At 41.7% G+C, this 13,670-nt stretch overlaps 1 protein-coding gene across 1 annotated transcript; it reads right to left on the minus strand.

The window, feature by feature from the left end:
- Positions 1 to 1,207: 1,207 nt before the first annotated feature.
- Positions 1,208 to 12,895, minus strand: LOC137027552 (cortexin-3). The gene is made up of 2 exons (XM_067395740.1): positions 12,740 to 12,895; positions 1,208 to 1,536 (listed from the first exon to the last, which is right to left on the minus strand). Exons 1-2 carry the CDS (start codon positions 12,774 to 12,776, stop codon positions 1,208 to 1,210), a joined length of 366 nt encoding a protein of 121 aa, XP_067251841.1. The 5' UTR covers positions 12,777 to 12,895.
- Positions 12,896 to 13,670: the final 775 nt, after the last annotated feature.

Here is a 13,670-nt window from a genome sequence, read left to right on the forward strand (position 1 = left end):
AAGAGCAGCAGGGGAACATTGAAAACAGTCTGTTCACTCCAACCCCAATACTTCAATCTTTCAAAAACAAATGAGCAGCTTTTGTTTTGAATTAAATTTTAAGATTTAAATTGTTAAATCTTTATCACAACACATATGATAAAATGACCTTTACTAAGTGCTCTAAAGTTTGTCAGCTCTTTCACAGTGACAGCAGGTACAATGAATTAGTGCAACAAAAACCATCACAATCATCAATGAGATGAACTATGATAGACAGGGCAGAGGAGCATTTGCATCATAGCCCCGATTAACACTATCATCATGATCAGTTTGTGACTATCACAATCATGATCATCTCTTAGATCATGGATTTTTAAAATTAGCGTTTGATTCAAAGGCTCAAATGGGTCGTGCAACTTCACATTATGATGGTTCTGCTGATGGCAGCTTCGCATGATAAGGCTTGCGAAACTACAGCCTATAAATATACAGATATAGACATGATCTAAGATCATAGAGTATTTGTTGTGCTAAGGCTGACAAATCCTGCGATTACTACCATGAATAAGATTTCAAATGTACAGAACCTGTGAAGAGACCTACATATTGCACACACAATGAATCAACAGCTCATCTAGTAGCCTATCCTATCTTTGTATTAATATCTCCTAAAGATTTCTAAAAAGGATCAGGATGTGACCAGAAACACTGCAGTAATTGCCAGTAATGAAACATGTAAACTCTGACAGTGGCCGATTACAGTGCATGTTTTTTAAGGCTATTTCGACAAAAGCGTCATAAGTGTTTATGAAGTGCTTATAAACGGTCTTAGAAAGAGCTTCTCTTCTAGAGATTTGTACTTGGCAGTTAACGACAGCACAGATATGAGGAAACAAGGGTTTGATTTTTGGGAGGATATAAAAGAGGGATACCCTGTGTCCCAGCACTAATAAAGAGCTCAACATCCATTCAGTCTGTAATAAAGCGCTGCACACTAAATTACTGAAACAACATCTTGTATATGTGGATGGCAGTGAGCACAGTGTGTGTGTGTGTGTGTGTGTGTGTGTGTGTGTGTGTGTGTGTTAATCATCTTTAGAAGCTTGTGGTGGAGCTGCTCATATGCAGAATTACTATATTCATGTGTTTCTGTATGACTTTAGGATGTTCAGTGCTCGATTGAAAAGATTGTTTGCCTTCATCACCACATGAGTGTGTATGTCTTCTAAGCCAGTGTGTAATCAAACTGGCCCTTCTCGAGGCCGTCCAGACCATCTGCCCATGTGGAGGTGGGCATGCTGCGGTACGGGTCCAGCAGGATGCGGAAGCAGCGCACGATCAGCATGCAGAGGAAGACAAAGAGGAAGATGACGAAGGCAAAGGTGGTCTTCTGCTCCAGGGTCATGCTAGCGCCCGCCACAGGACCCCCCATCTGGAGGGAGGAGGTGAATGGCTCGGTCTCCATCAGCCAGGAGATCTGCAGCGGCTCATCCCATAGCAGACGCTCACGCATCCTCATACGCAGGGGCCCCACATCCTCCACATGGACCTCATCTACACACACATAGACTGAATTAACAAATCTATGAAGTATGTTTTCTTTCCACTTTAGCTTTACTTTTTAACTTTCTTACATACATAAAACAATATAGCCTCAAGTAACTATCAAGTCCAAGCAGATTGAAAAAAAGTGTCTTGAGTAATTTCTAAAGTTACTGTGCCACTTTTAACAAGTTAGTTGATTCAATTTGACATCTATCCTCAGACAGGCCTGTTATCCACATTTTCACAAGATTATGAAGATTTGACACTGCACTCACAAATAATGGGTCAATTAGCCATTATGGGCCACACTGGAATAATGCGTTTGCTCTGTCAAACAATTCGACAAATCAAAATGGTTTAAAAACAACTCTAAATTCCACATTTCACATAGATTAGATGAACAGCCTATTTTTTTTTTTCTAAAAATTTTAATTCAGATGCACTCTACATAGTACAAAGTAAACTATCATCAATGAATGGTTTGGCATAATAGTATCGGTTTTATAGACAATTGGATTTTTTTTGGGGGTGGTTGGGTGTGTATTAGAATTTGTCTGAACGGTAAGCAGAAATTATGTTTTTCCACATCTAAGAACTGGAAAACTTAGCATCTAAATCTATTTTGATAGTAGTATATCTCCCTTCACTAACAAGCACCAGTAGGCAGGCAGTGGTGTAAAGTATTTGAGTAAATGTTATCAGTTACTGTATCTTTTTGGCTACTTCATGGTTTTACTGAGTATCAAAAATATAAGCAACTTTTACTCTCTACTTGACTATGTTTTTGACTATGTAGTTTCATGTCTATCCTTGTTCAACTGGTCAAGGTTGATATTGGATTTAGAAAGTAATTGGTAATAAGTAATGCAATACTTTTTAGAGAGCGTAATTAGTACAGTAATCCAATTACACTGTTGAAGGTGTAATTAGTAGCTAGTAATTAATTACTTTTTTTAGAAAAACTTACCCAACACTGATGGCTGCAATTCTTAAAGGGGTGGTTTATTATGATTTCACTTTTTTAACTTTAGTTAGTGTGTACGGTTGCTGAAACTAAACTATACCTCTTCATGCAGCAAATATTCTCTGGCTCTAGGCATCTTACACTAGTTCCCACACGAGCGATTTATAAATTATCAGAATATGCTAATCAATGACTTTAAGATAGTTAATTCCACATCAGCTACATAAATTAATCAACCATTCAGAAACATCCTGTTGCATTCTACATGTTGTCACTTCTTCTTCTTGAGTCTCTCCATCATTGTCCGACTCAGTTTTGAACATAAAAGGCTGAACAGTTTCTAACATTTGAAGAGAGTCTGCATGAGGTAATCGGCGCTGCTAACACAAGCTCTTGAAACTCCACTCTCTTCTCATTTGCATTTAAAGGGACACAAAAATTGAACGTTTTTGCTCACCCTCAAAAAGACAAATTTAACATGCTATATAAAAATGATTTGTGAGGTATTTTGAGCTAAAACTTCACATACACACTCTGGGGACATCTTGTAAAAGTGGCATTAGGATATTTTAATGAATGTTAGTAACCAGACAGTTGATAGCAGTCATTGACTTCCATAGTAGGAAAAAAAATAGTGTGGAAGTCAATGAGTGCTGTCAATTGTCTTGTTACCAATATTCATTAAAATATCTTATTTAGTGTTCAACAGAAGAAAGAAACTAATACAGGTTTGGAACAACTTGAGGGTGTAATAAAATAGTAAAGTAATGACAACATTTTTATTTTTAGATGAACTATCCCTTTAATCGTAACGACAAATTAGCACAATGTGTGGGTCTCATAATGATGACCGATGGTTTGGGAAAACATGCTTCATCATAAAATGACGTATTGTTTCTGATTTATCCAAAACTTCAAATTACAAGAAGTGTGACCCCTACATGAAGAGGCCCAGAGGGTTAAATTATATTTTTGACAGAGGACGACACTCAAAATTGAATAAAATGGTGCTCAAATAACAAAGTTCCATTTACAGGGTGCTGCAACACAGCCCAAAAAGACTAAGTATTTATTGATTCTGTTGGGCTTACGATTTTGTACAAATCAAACTAATTTAGTTACGTTTAGTCACAACTAAGTGCATTACCCTAACCTAAAAGAAAACAGCCCATTAATGTCATCAAAAAATTAGAATTAACTTGTTTTTTATGGAAAATTGCAGTGTTTATTAATCGTTTATCCATTTACGTATATTATTTTTAATTCATGTTATTCGTAATCTTCAATCAAAATAACTTCCCCTCCCTCTTCTCTTCTCTTCTCTTCTCTTCTCTTCTCTTCTCTTCTCTTCTCTTCTCTTCTCTTCTCTTCTCTTCTCTGATGACAAGTTTATTGCCGAACATGTCCAACAACAGTTGCCCACTGCTTAAGTCATGTAGTTCAGGCACAAATAAAATTCACATTATTGGTTTAAAGTCAGACTACAGATCATATGGATTCACATAGAATAGAGAACGTTTCTCTTGCTGCTACAGGGCGGCACATAATAATGCTTACCATTACACTGAACCCAATCATAAGCTCCTAGTTTTTTTCCAATAAGCTACAGGAGACCCAGAATGAGACATACGAAGGTGAGAAGCAAACCACTGGAATGTTTAATTAAATTAAATAGTAGTTAAATATTAGTTGCGTTTTCTTAATTTGTGGTCCTTGCAATCAGATGTTTGAACAATTATTTTTAAGTAGCCTACTTAAATCTGACGTAACCTCAGTTGGACCTTTGTAAATGCTGACAGTAATTATTAAAACCTTTTGATGAAGGTTTTTGTTTATTTTGAAAGAAATATTTTATTCTTTTTTCGGTTGTGTTAAAATATTAAAACATCAACTGAACTTATATTATGTCTTATTTACTTAATAACATTGGTTATATAAGCTTAATATTAAAAAGGAGCTGGGACTGGATTATTCAGTGTGAAAACAGGGAAAAAAATGTATTTTATCACTCAACTCCTTTTTTCCCTATTATTACATAACTGAATATTTTATACTGTTTTTGGATGGATAAAATTAAAATAACATGCTTTTTAATGTGTCTGATGGAGTTGACACAAATTAAGTTATGAAGAGCATACATTTTTAGAGAAAAAAAAAAATCCGAAAAATCTGTTCCCTTACATGGTTCATTAGCTGAGACCTTTGACAGCAAATACATCAATTTCTAATATTGTAATATTAAAAAATAAAAATTAACATCTAAAACCTGTTTTGTCCCACTCTGGCATCATGCATAGCACCAAGAAACCACTTAAGACATTTGGGACGAGGAAAAAGCTTTTTTTCTTAAGTAGAATATGGAAGGCGATCTGGTGGATGCCAGATATTTTACTTTAAATGTGTTAAATATGGATATTTTTCTTAAAACAAACGCATCGCTTCGCTTCAGAAGGCCTTTATTAACCCCCTGGAGCCGTGTGGGGTATGTTTATGATGGATGAATGCACTTTCATCATATAAACCTAGGATGGCTTGAGGGAGAGTAAATCATGGGGTAATTTTCATTTTGAAGTGAACTTATCCTTTAAGTCGGATGTGAGTCCCATCGATGCTGCCAGCTACATGATGGAAAGATGGGGAGACACCTCTCAAGATGTCATCAGTTACTCAAATAATGTCATGGATGGTAGTGCAGGAGATGTCAAAGGCCTTTGACACAGTAAGAAGTCAAGTCAAGTCACCTTTATTTATATAGCACTTTATACATTACGGATTGTTTCAATGCGGCTTTACAGTGATAATCAGGAAAAGCACTTGCTAACCTATATACAAATACCTCAACCTCCAGTGCTTTGAATTTAGTTTTGCCCCATTGCTACTTGATACTGTTTAAAGGTGCTTTCGAAGCACTTTTAGAGGAGATACGATAGGGTTACTGTAAAAACATGCCGGCACAAACTGACAACTTGACATAGAAGGGGGACCCGTGGTGTATGTAGATAGAAATGGCTCATTCTAAGGTAGTAAATACATAACAGTTCATTGTGTAAGGTTCTTATACACCTCTCAAAACATAGTTATGTATATTTGTGGCAAGGGGGGCGTGGATCAGCGGAGTTTGCAACGGGAGAGAGAGGGAGGAGACGCGCAGTGTCTGAGTGGATTAGACGCAAATAATAAACACCTGTCTCTTGTTTCAGTAATTGGCGTGGAGAGAGTATTTAACGCCAGGAGAAACAGGAGCCTGCGAGAGAGAGAAGGACTACTGGCTGTTTCCCCACTCCTGGATGTCTGTTTGCTGCTGGAGTGAAATCTGAAATTACGTTGATTGTTTTTGTGCCTGCCTGCACACTGTTCTGTTATATTATTGTTTTGGTGCAAATAAACAGCCAGTAGTCACCTGTCCTCTTCCCTCCTTATTTCTGAACTTTGTTACACTGGTGCCGAAACCCGGGAGGGAAGATGGATGCCACCGCCATGCCAAAGTCCTCCGCCGCGCCATTTGCGGAGCTTATCACATCACTCGCGGTCATGCTGGACTTATGTCAAGATCAGGAGAGGCGGTTCCAGGCCGTCCTCCAAGCCCAGCAGGAAGACCGCGAGAGGTTCCGGAGCTGGATGGACCGGGAGGTTCGGCCGGAAGCCACGGACCAACATGCTGTGCCCGCCCACGTTCCACTCAACAAAATGGGGCCTGAGGACGACCCAGAGGCATTCCTCTATCTCTTCGAGACATCGGCCGAGATATGTGGATGGCCACGGGACCAGTGGCCGTTGCGCCTGGTCCCCTTGCTCTCCGGGGAGTCCCAGGTCGCGGCACAGCAGCTTCTGGTGCAGAGCCTCCTGGACTACAACGACCTCAAGAGGGCCATCATCCAGCGGGTCGGCCGGAGTCCTGAACAGCATCGCCAGTGCTTCCGCTCCCTGGAGCTGGGCGAGTCCGGCCGGCCCTTCGTGATGGCCCAACAGCTCCGGGACTCCTGCCGTAAATTGTTGCTGGCCGACGGAAGTGACGTGGAGGAGATCATCGACCAAGTGGTACTGGAGCAGTTTATCACTCGGCTTCCGAGGAGAACGGTCGAGTGGGTCCAGTGCCACCGCCCCACGTCGCTGGAGTCAGCTATCCAAATCGTGGAGGATCATATGGTGGCTTGCCCCAGGGTCCGCGAACCCCTGCCATCAGCTTCTCTCTCTCCCTCTTTCCCATCTCCTTCTCTCTCTCGCCCTGTCCCTTTACCCAGGTCTCGTCCACCCGGCCCTCCTCGAGTCCCGCCCCGGGGGTGGGGCGGGAATGGCCACATTCCATATTCAACTCCCAGAGTCCCGCCCAGGGGGGTGGGAACAATGGTCCGGGTCCCGGATGCCCCACAGGCTGCCCCCGGTCAAGCTGGGTGGTACCAAATACCTGTGAGTATCGAGGGGGGTACCTATCAGGCATTGGTGGATTCAGGATGTAACCAAACCTCGATCCATCAAAATCTGATACAATCCGGAGCATTGGATAATAGCCGCGTGGTTAAGGTGCGGTGTGTGCACGGGGATGTGGTAGAATATCCTATTGTGCCAGTCATTATTCAATTCAGGGGTCAAAAGCATAGTGTTGAGGTGGCAGTTAACCCACACCTCCAGCATCCGTTAATTTTGGGAACGAATTGGCCAGCGTTTACAGAATTATTAGGGGCTTTAAGTACGGATGCTTCTTGGGGTAAAAATGCACCGGAGGGGAGCGTGAGTGTGCAGGCGGGAGAGACTGAATGGGGACCTCTGAGTACTGCCTCGGGGGAACAGAGTGAAATCGAGAGACTTATTTTCTTGGAGCGCGATGATTTTTCCCTGGAGCAGTCTCAGGACGAGACGCTGAAACATGTGTTTGAACAGGTCAGTACCATCAACGGTCAGCCTCTCCATCCTGGACAACCGCTTACCTATCCATATTTTGCAATTATAAAAAATAGGTTGTATCGAGTGACCCAAGACGCTCAGACAAAAGAGGATACAACCCAGTTGTTACTTCCTAGGAGCCGCAGGGAAATACTTTTTCAAGCGGCTCATTCTAATCCAATGGCTGGTCATTTAGGACAGGTAACGACACTAAATCGCCTCATGACCCGATTTTTTTTGGCCGGGCATTCACGTGAATGTGCGCAGGTGGTGCGCGGCTTGTCGTGAATGTCAGTTGGTAAACCCACCGGCCACCCCAAAAGCGCCTTTGCGCCCCCTCCCATTAATGCAGGTCCCCTTCGAGAGAATTGGCATGGACCTCATCGGGCCATTAGAGCGATCAGCAAGAGGACATCGTTTTGCATTGGTCATTGTGGATTATGCAACACGAGATCCAGAAGCAGTGGCTCTCCGCAACATTTCCGCTAAGAGTCTTGCTGACGCACTGTTTTCTTTAATCTCCTGAGTGGGGATTCCTAAGGAAATCCTCACTGATCAGGGCACGGCGTTTATGTCACTGACGTTACGCGAACTTTACGAATTATTGGGCATTAAATCGATTCGGACCAGCGTCTTTCACCCACAAACGGACATGCTGGTCGAACGTTTTAATCGCACGCTTAAAACAATGATTAGTAAATTTGTTCAGGAAGACGCCAAAAATTGGGACAAGTGGTTGAAACCCCTGTTATTCGCTGTGCGAGAGGTCCCGCAAGCCTCCACGGGGTTTTCCCCCTTCGAGCTTCTCTATGGTTGTCAGCCCAGAGGGGTGTTAGACTTCATCAGAGAGGCTTGGGAGGACGGACCTTTTCAATCTAAAAACGAAATTCAGTATGTGCTGGACCTGAGAACAAAACTCCACACTTTGGGGTGGCTATCTATGGAGAATTTGTTACAGGCCCAGGACAAACAGAGCCGGCTGTATAACAGGGGGACCAATTTGCGTAAATTTGCACCGGGAAATAAAGTGCTTGTATTACTCCCAACTGCAAAGTTCAAAATTACTTGCAAAGTGCCAAGGACCATTTGAGGTCACACGGCAAGTTAGAGAGCTCGATTATGAGGTAATACACTCAGATAGGAGAGGAGCACGTCAAATTTATCACCTCAATCTCCTGAAAAAATGGAATGAGGGAGAATCAGTGATGCTGGCGACGGTGATTAGCGGAGAGGATGATCTCGGGCCAGAGGCGAATATAAAAAAACAATCTCTCGCACTGGCCTCAGGGGGAGATCACCTCTCGCCCTCCCAGCTCATTGATTTAACCAAATTACAGGCAGAGTTTGCTGACGTGTTTTCTCCCCTACCTGGCCGTACAAACCTCATTCAGCACCATATTGAGACAGAGTCGGGCGTGGTAGTTCGCAGCCGGCCATATCGCTTGCCTGAACACAAAAAAAAAAGTAGTTCAGGAGGAATTAGGTGCGATGCTTGAGATGGGAGTAATAGAAGAATCCAACAGTAACTGGGCGAGCCCGATAGTTTCAGTTCCTAAGACGGATGGCTCGGTCCGGTTCTGTGTGGATTATCGCAAGGTGAATGCTGTGTCGAAATTCGACGCATATCCAATGCCACGGGTTGACGAATTGCTTGACCGGCTGGGTACAGCTTGTTTTTATTCGACATTGGACTTAACAAAGGGTTATTGGCAGATACCCTTGTCTCCATTATCCCGAGAAAAAAACAGCTTTCACGACGCCGTTTTGATTACACCAATTTGTTACACTTCCGTTCGGGCTGTTTGGGGCACCGGCTACCTTTCAGCGGCTGATGGACAGGGTTTTACGGCCCCATGCTGCATATGCGGCTGCCTATCTAGATGATATCATCATATTCAGTAATGATTGGCAGCGGCATATGCAGCATTTGAGGGCGGTCTTAAGGTCGCTGAGGGGAGCCGGGCTCACGGCCAACCCGAAGAAGTGTGCAATTGGGCGCGTGGACAGGGCGCATGGACAGGTGCGTCCCCAAATTGATAAGACTGCAGCAGTTGCGACCTGTTCGCGCCCTAAGACCAAAAAGGAGGTGAGACAGTTCTTGGGGCTGGCGGGATATTATAGAAGGTTTGTGCCTAATTAATCGGACCTCACCAGCCCCTTGACTGATCTTACTAAAAAGGAGGCACCAGATACGGTCCAGTGGACGGAGCTGTGCCAGCAGGCGTTTACCCAAGTAAAGGCTGCTCTGTGTGGCGGGCCGTTGCTTCACTCTCCTGATTTCTCTCTCCCTTTTTTGTTGCAGACTGACGCGTCGGACCGGGGGCTGGGTGTGGTCCTGTCCCAGGAGATAGAGGGGGAGGAACGGCCGGTGCTGTACATTAGTCACAAGCTCTCTAAGAGAGAGACTAAGTACAGCACCGTGGAGAAGGAGTGTTTGGCCATCAGGTGGGCTGTCCTCACCCTCCGCTATTATCTCCTGGGACGGGAATTCACCCTCTGTTCGGACCACACCCCTCTGCAGTGGCTCCACCGCATGAAGGATACCAACGCGCGGGTCACCCGTTGGTATCTAGCTTTACAGCCTTTTAAATTCAAGGTGGTCCACAGGCCGGCTGTTCAGATGGCTGTGGCTGAGTTCCTCTCCCGAAATGTCGCTGCAGGCCGGATGGGGGTATGTGGCAAGGGGGGCGTGGTTCAGCTGAGTTTGCAACGGGAGAGAGAGGGAGGAGACACGCGGTGTCTGAGTGGATTAGATGCAAATAATAAACACCTGTCTCTTGTTTAAGTAATTGGCGTGGAGAGAGTATTTAACGCCAGGAGAAACAGGAGCCAGCAAAAGAGAGAAGGACTACTGGCTGTTTCCCCACTCCTGGATGTCTGTTTGCTGCTGGAGTGAATTCTGAAATTACGTTGATTGTTTTTGTGCCTGCCTGCACACTGTTCTGTTATATTATTGTTTTGGTGCAAATAAACAGCCAGTAGTCACCTGCGACCCTGTCCTCTTCCCTCCTTATTTCCGAACTTTGTTACAATATTATATTGCATTTCTATCAATAGATCCTCCTAAATTTTACACATTGCATCTTTAATATGTTATATCTAGGGTGACCACCTGGTTATTGATCTGCTGGAGGATAGTAGATTTTGCGGGACAATGTCTTGCGGGACCTTTTACTACTATTATATATGTAAATATTGATTTGCCATCATGTTGGATAATAACATGTTTTAAATCACCAATAAGCTTTGTTAATTGTGACCAGCTCAGTGACTGGCACTCAATTTGCCTAGGTCCAATGTAATTTACTTTATGGTACCTATTCCGTCTGCTAAATATAATGAACAGAGTAACAGGCTTCTAGCTAAAAATCACTTTATATACTAAAATAAATTTCTTTAAGTAGCGACTAGTTTATTTTTGATTATTAGAATATGCAAACAATAAAAGCATTTTACTGGATTCAGTGCATCTTGAACTTGTATTTTTTGTTGGATCTGGCTGGTTGACTCAGGATATTCTTATCCAGTTAGTGTCTAGAAGAAGTCCTGGCTGGTGTAGATCCATTTAACGACTTCTGATGAAGGCCACACTGATGTGGCTGTGCGAATGGATTTTTAAACCCCAGTTGCATTTTTTTTTTTATTACAGTATTGTAATTTCAGAGAACAAAAAAATAATACAGACATAATTGAAATGAGGGACACTGCTTTTGGTCTTGCAGGAAACAGGACAAAGCTCCCATTTTTGGGACTGGTCACCCTAGTTCCATGTGTCTGAATTATTGGAAAAATTAACAAAAGGGTGAAAAAGTTTTTTTCTAATGGTATAACATGATCTGCATGTTTTCTCATATCTCACTCCATGTCTCTTTCAAAATAAAATCAAAAAGCAATTTTTGTGCTTTTTGTTGATGTTGGATGGATGGGGATAAAGCAGTTTGAAAATAGGGGCTTTTAAAGTCCTGGGGCCTTTGCCCAGACCCCCTAAAAGAGGCTTAGCCCCCATCCATGAATCTCTAGTGACATCTGGGACTCACACTTAACATTCTTCAACATTAACATTGGCATAAAGGTCCTCCTTCCTCACCAACAAATCCAGGCTTGTTGTCCATTAAAATGCGTCCTACACCTTTTTACAGAGAATTTAAGCTCAATGTCAGACCATTGTTCTCTTCCCCATTTTCCATGTACAGCAAGCTAAATAGGTTTTTTAATACCTTCATACTGATACCTACTCTCTCCCAATTTCTATGATAGGGAGAGGAGCTGAACCTGTCAATTGTATGGTAAATATCCTATTTTACTTTAAAAAACGCAGGTCCAGGACATGAATTTGTGTTGTCTGTGGTCAAATGTATGAACCACTGAATCTAGTCAAACAAAAAAAATCTATCACAACCCTCATTTCAGACCTCTGGAACAAAAATCCAGTTTCCAATAAATGTTCACAAAATTAATAGTCACTATATTAATAAAATATTTAATACGAGAACTATGGAATATGTGATACTTAATGGATATTTAATTAATGAATTCAAATGTCCTTTAAAAAGTGGCGAATGAATGCAGATCTTACTGCAGTAGGGAAAGCAAAGTGAGAGAGGGAGAGATAGTGTAATTCACTAGCTACTGAGTAACACACAAGTCACTCACTGCATCTCAGCGGAGAACAGAAAAAACAAACAAACAAACAAAAAACAGTTGTCCAGATTAATGATGTTTGCGTAGACATATTGACTTTAACTGCAGTTTACATAAAAACAGGATAATCTGAAAGCGATCAACATAATAATGTGATCAACAGAAGCATATTGAACACACACACACACACACACACATGCAATGTTACTGTGAAAGCTGCTGCATGAAGATTCATGATGATGATGTTTAGACTCACAAATTAAAGGAAATCAAATGACCTGACCAAACATCCATTAATCGGAATTCTTCTCATATTTTTCACCTATATTTACATGAAATCCATATTTTCATTGCAAGGGCATATCAGGTGAATAGACCTGCGAGACCATATGCGAAAGACATTAACTTAAATGTGTGCGTGAGCCGACACCCTTTTTACTGCAGTCAGATGGTGTGAACATGAACTACTGTGATTATCTACACTTCACACGATTTCTTTTCCACTGACAACGGGTTTCCAAGGAAATATGAGCGTTATTGATCTGCAAGAATCACTGAATAAGCGCCGAATGTCAATGCGGTATCTGCTTGTGTCATGATCGATCAACAAGTGAAATGAAAAGAGTCGACACAAACAGCAATCGACTGACATGGAAAAAGAATCATATATCGATTAAACGTGCCGATGACCGCTATGTGAATGATATTTGATGGTTTGACTCGCACCTTTGTCTCCCTGTGAAAATGTGGGATCCATTTCCATAGTTACAGTCAAATCCAGCGGAATTCGCCCATTCTAGCGTCAGATCCACACCAGTCCACAAACGGCAGACAGCGACCCAACACCGAAGGATTCACCTTTGGTAGTTTAAAATAATGAGAGAAATAATACTGCTTCCGCTTTATTATAGAAGCGTGAACGCGACGCTACTGCGCACACGGTCGCGTCTCGCGCTTTAGCTATGTGTGTGTGCGCGTGAGTCAAAGTTGACGTAGTGTTGATTCCGAATTGATTCATTTGAATGAATCATTTGGATTGAATCGGTCTGAACCGAACTCTTAAATCTCTTATTTAGGGGAGCAAATAAGTCACCAAACCCACTATTTACTTATTTTAATATACTAATTATAATATACTTATACTTATTTAATATACGTATTTCTCTCTCTCTCTCTCTCTCTCTCTCTCTCTCTCTCTCTCTGTTATAACATAACTTAAACTTAAATGAACAGTGTAACAAATTAGAACATGTCTGAACATTTGATAACAGTGTTTTAACATATATACAGGTGCATCTCAATAAATTAGAATATAATGAAAAAGTTTTTTTCTCTGTAATTTAATTCAAAAATTAAAACTTAAATATATTCTAGATTTATTAGACATAAAGTAAAATATTAACAGGGTTTTTTGTTTTCATTTTGATGATCACAGCTTGCTGCTCATCAAAATAAAATAAAAAATAAATCATTATCTCATATTATTAGAATATTTAATTTCAAGTTCTATTAAATTACCTTTCTTAAGGTATAAATACTGGGTTTAGGTCAGTAATCCCAACAGCAGTCATGGGGAAGTCTGCTGACTTGACAGTTGTCCAAAGTTCTCTTTTCAGTAAATTTTGCATTTCCTTTGGAAATCAAGGTCCCAGAGTCT

The sequence above is a fragment of the Chanodichthys erythropterus genome, chromosome 10, assembly GCF_024489055.1.
Source record: "Chanodichthys erythropterus isolate Z2021 chromosome 10, ASM2448905v1, whole genome shotgun sequence".
Taxonomy (NCBI): Eukaryota; Metazoa; Chordata; class Actinopteri; order Cypriniformes; family Xenocyprididae; genus Chanodichthys; species Chanodichthys erythropterus.

Bases quoted from the DNA above. Each gene is read 5' to 3' on its own strand.
- LOC137027552 (XM_067395740.1), bottom strand. From the start codon at position 12,776: ATGGAAATGGATCCCACATTTTCACAGGGAGACAAAG. The intron at 1,537-12,739 runs GTGCGAGTCAAA...ATGTGTGTGTAG, and splicing joins ATTTTCACAGGGAGACAAAG to ATGAGGTCCATGTGGAGGAT.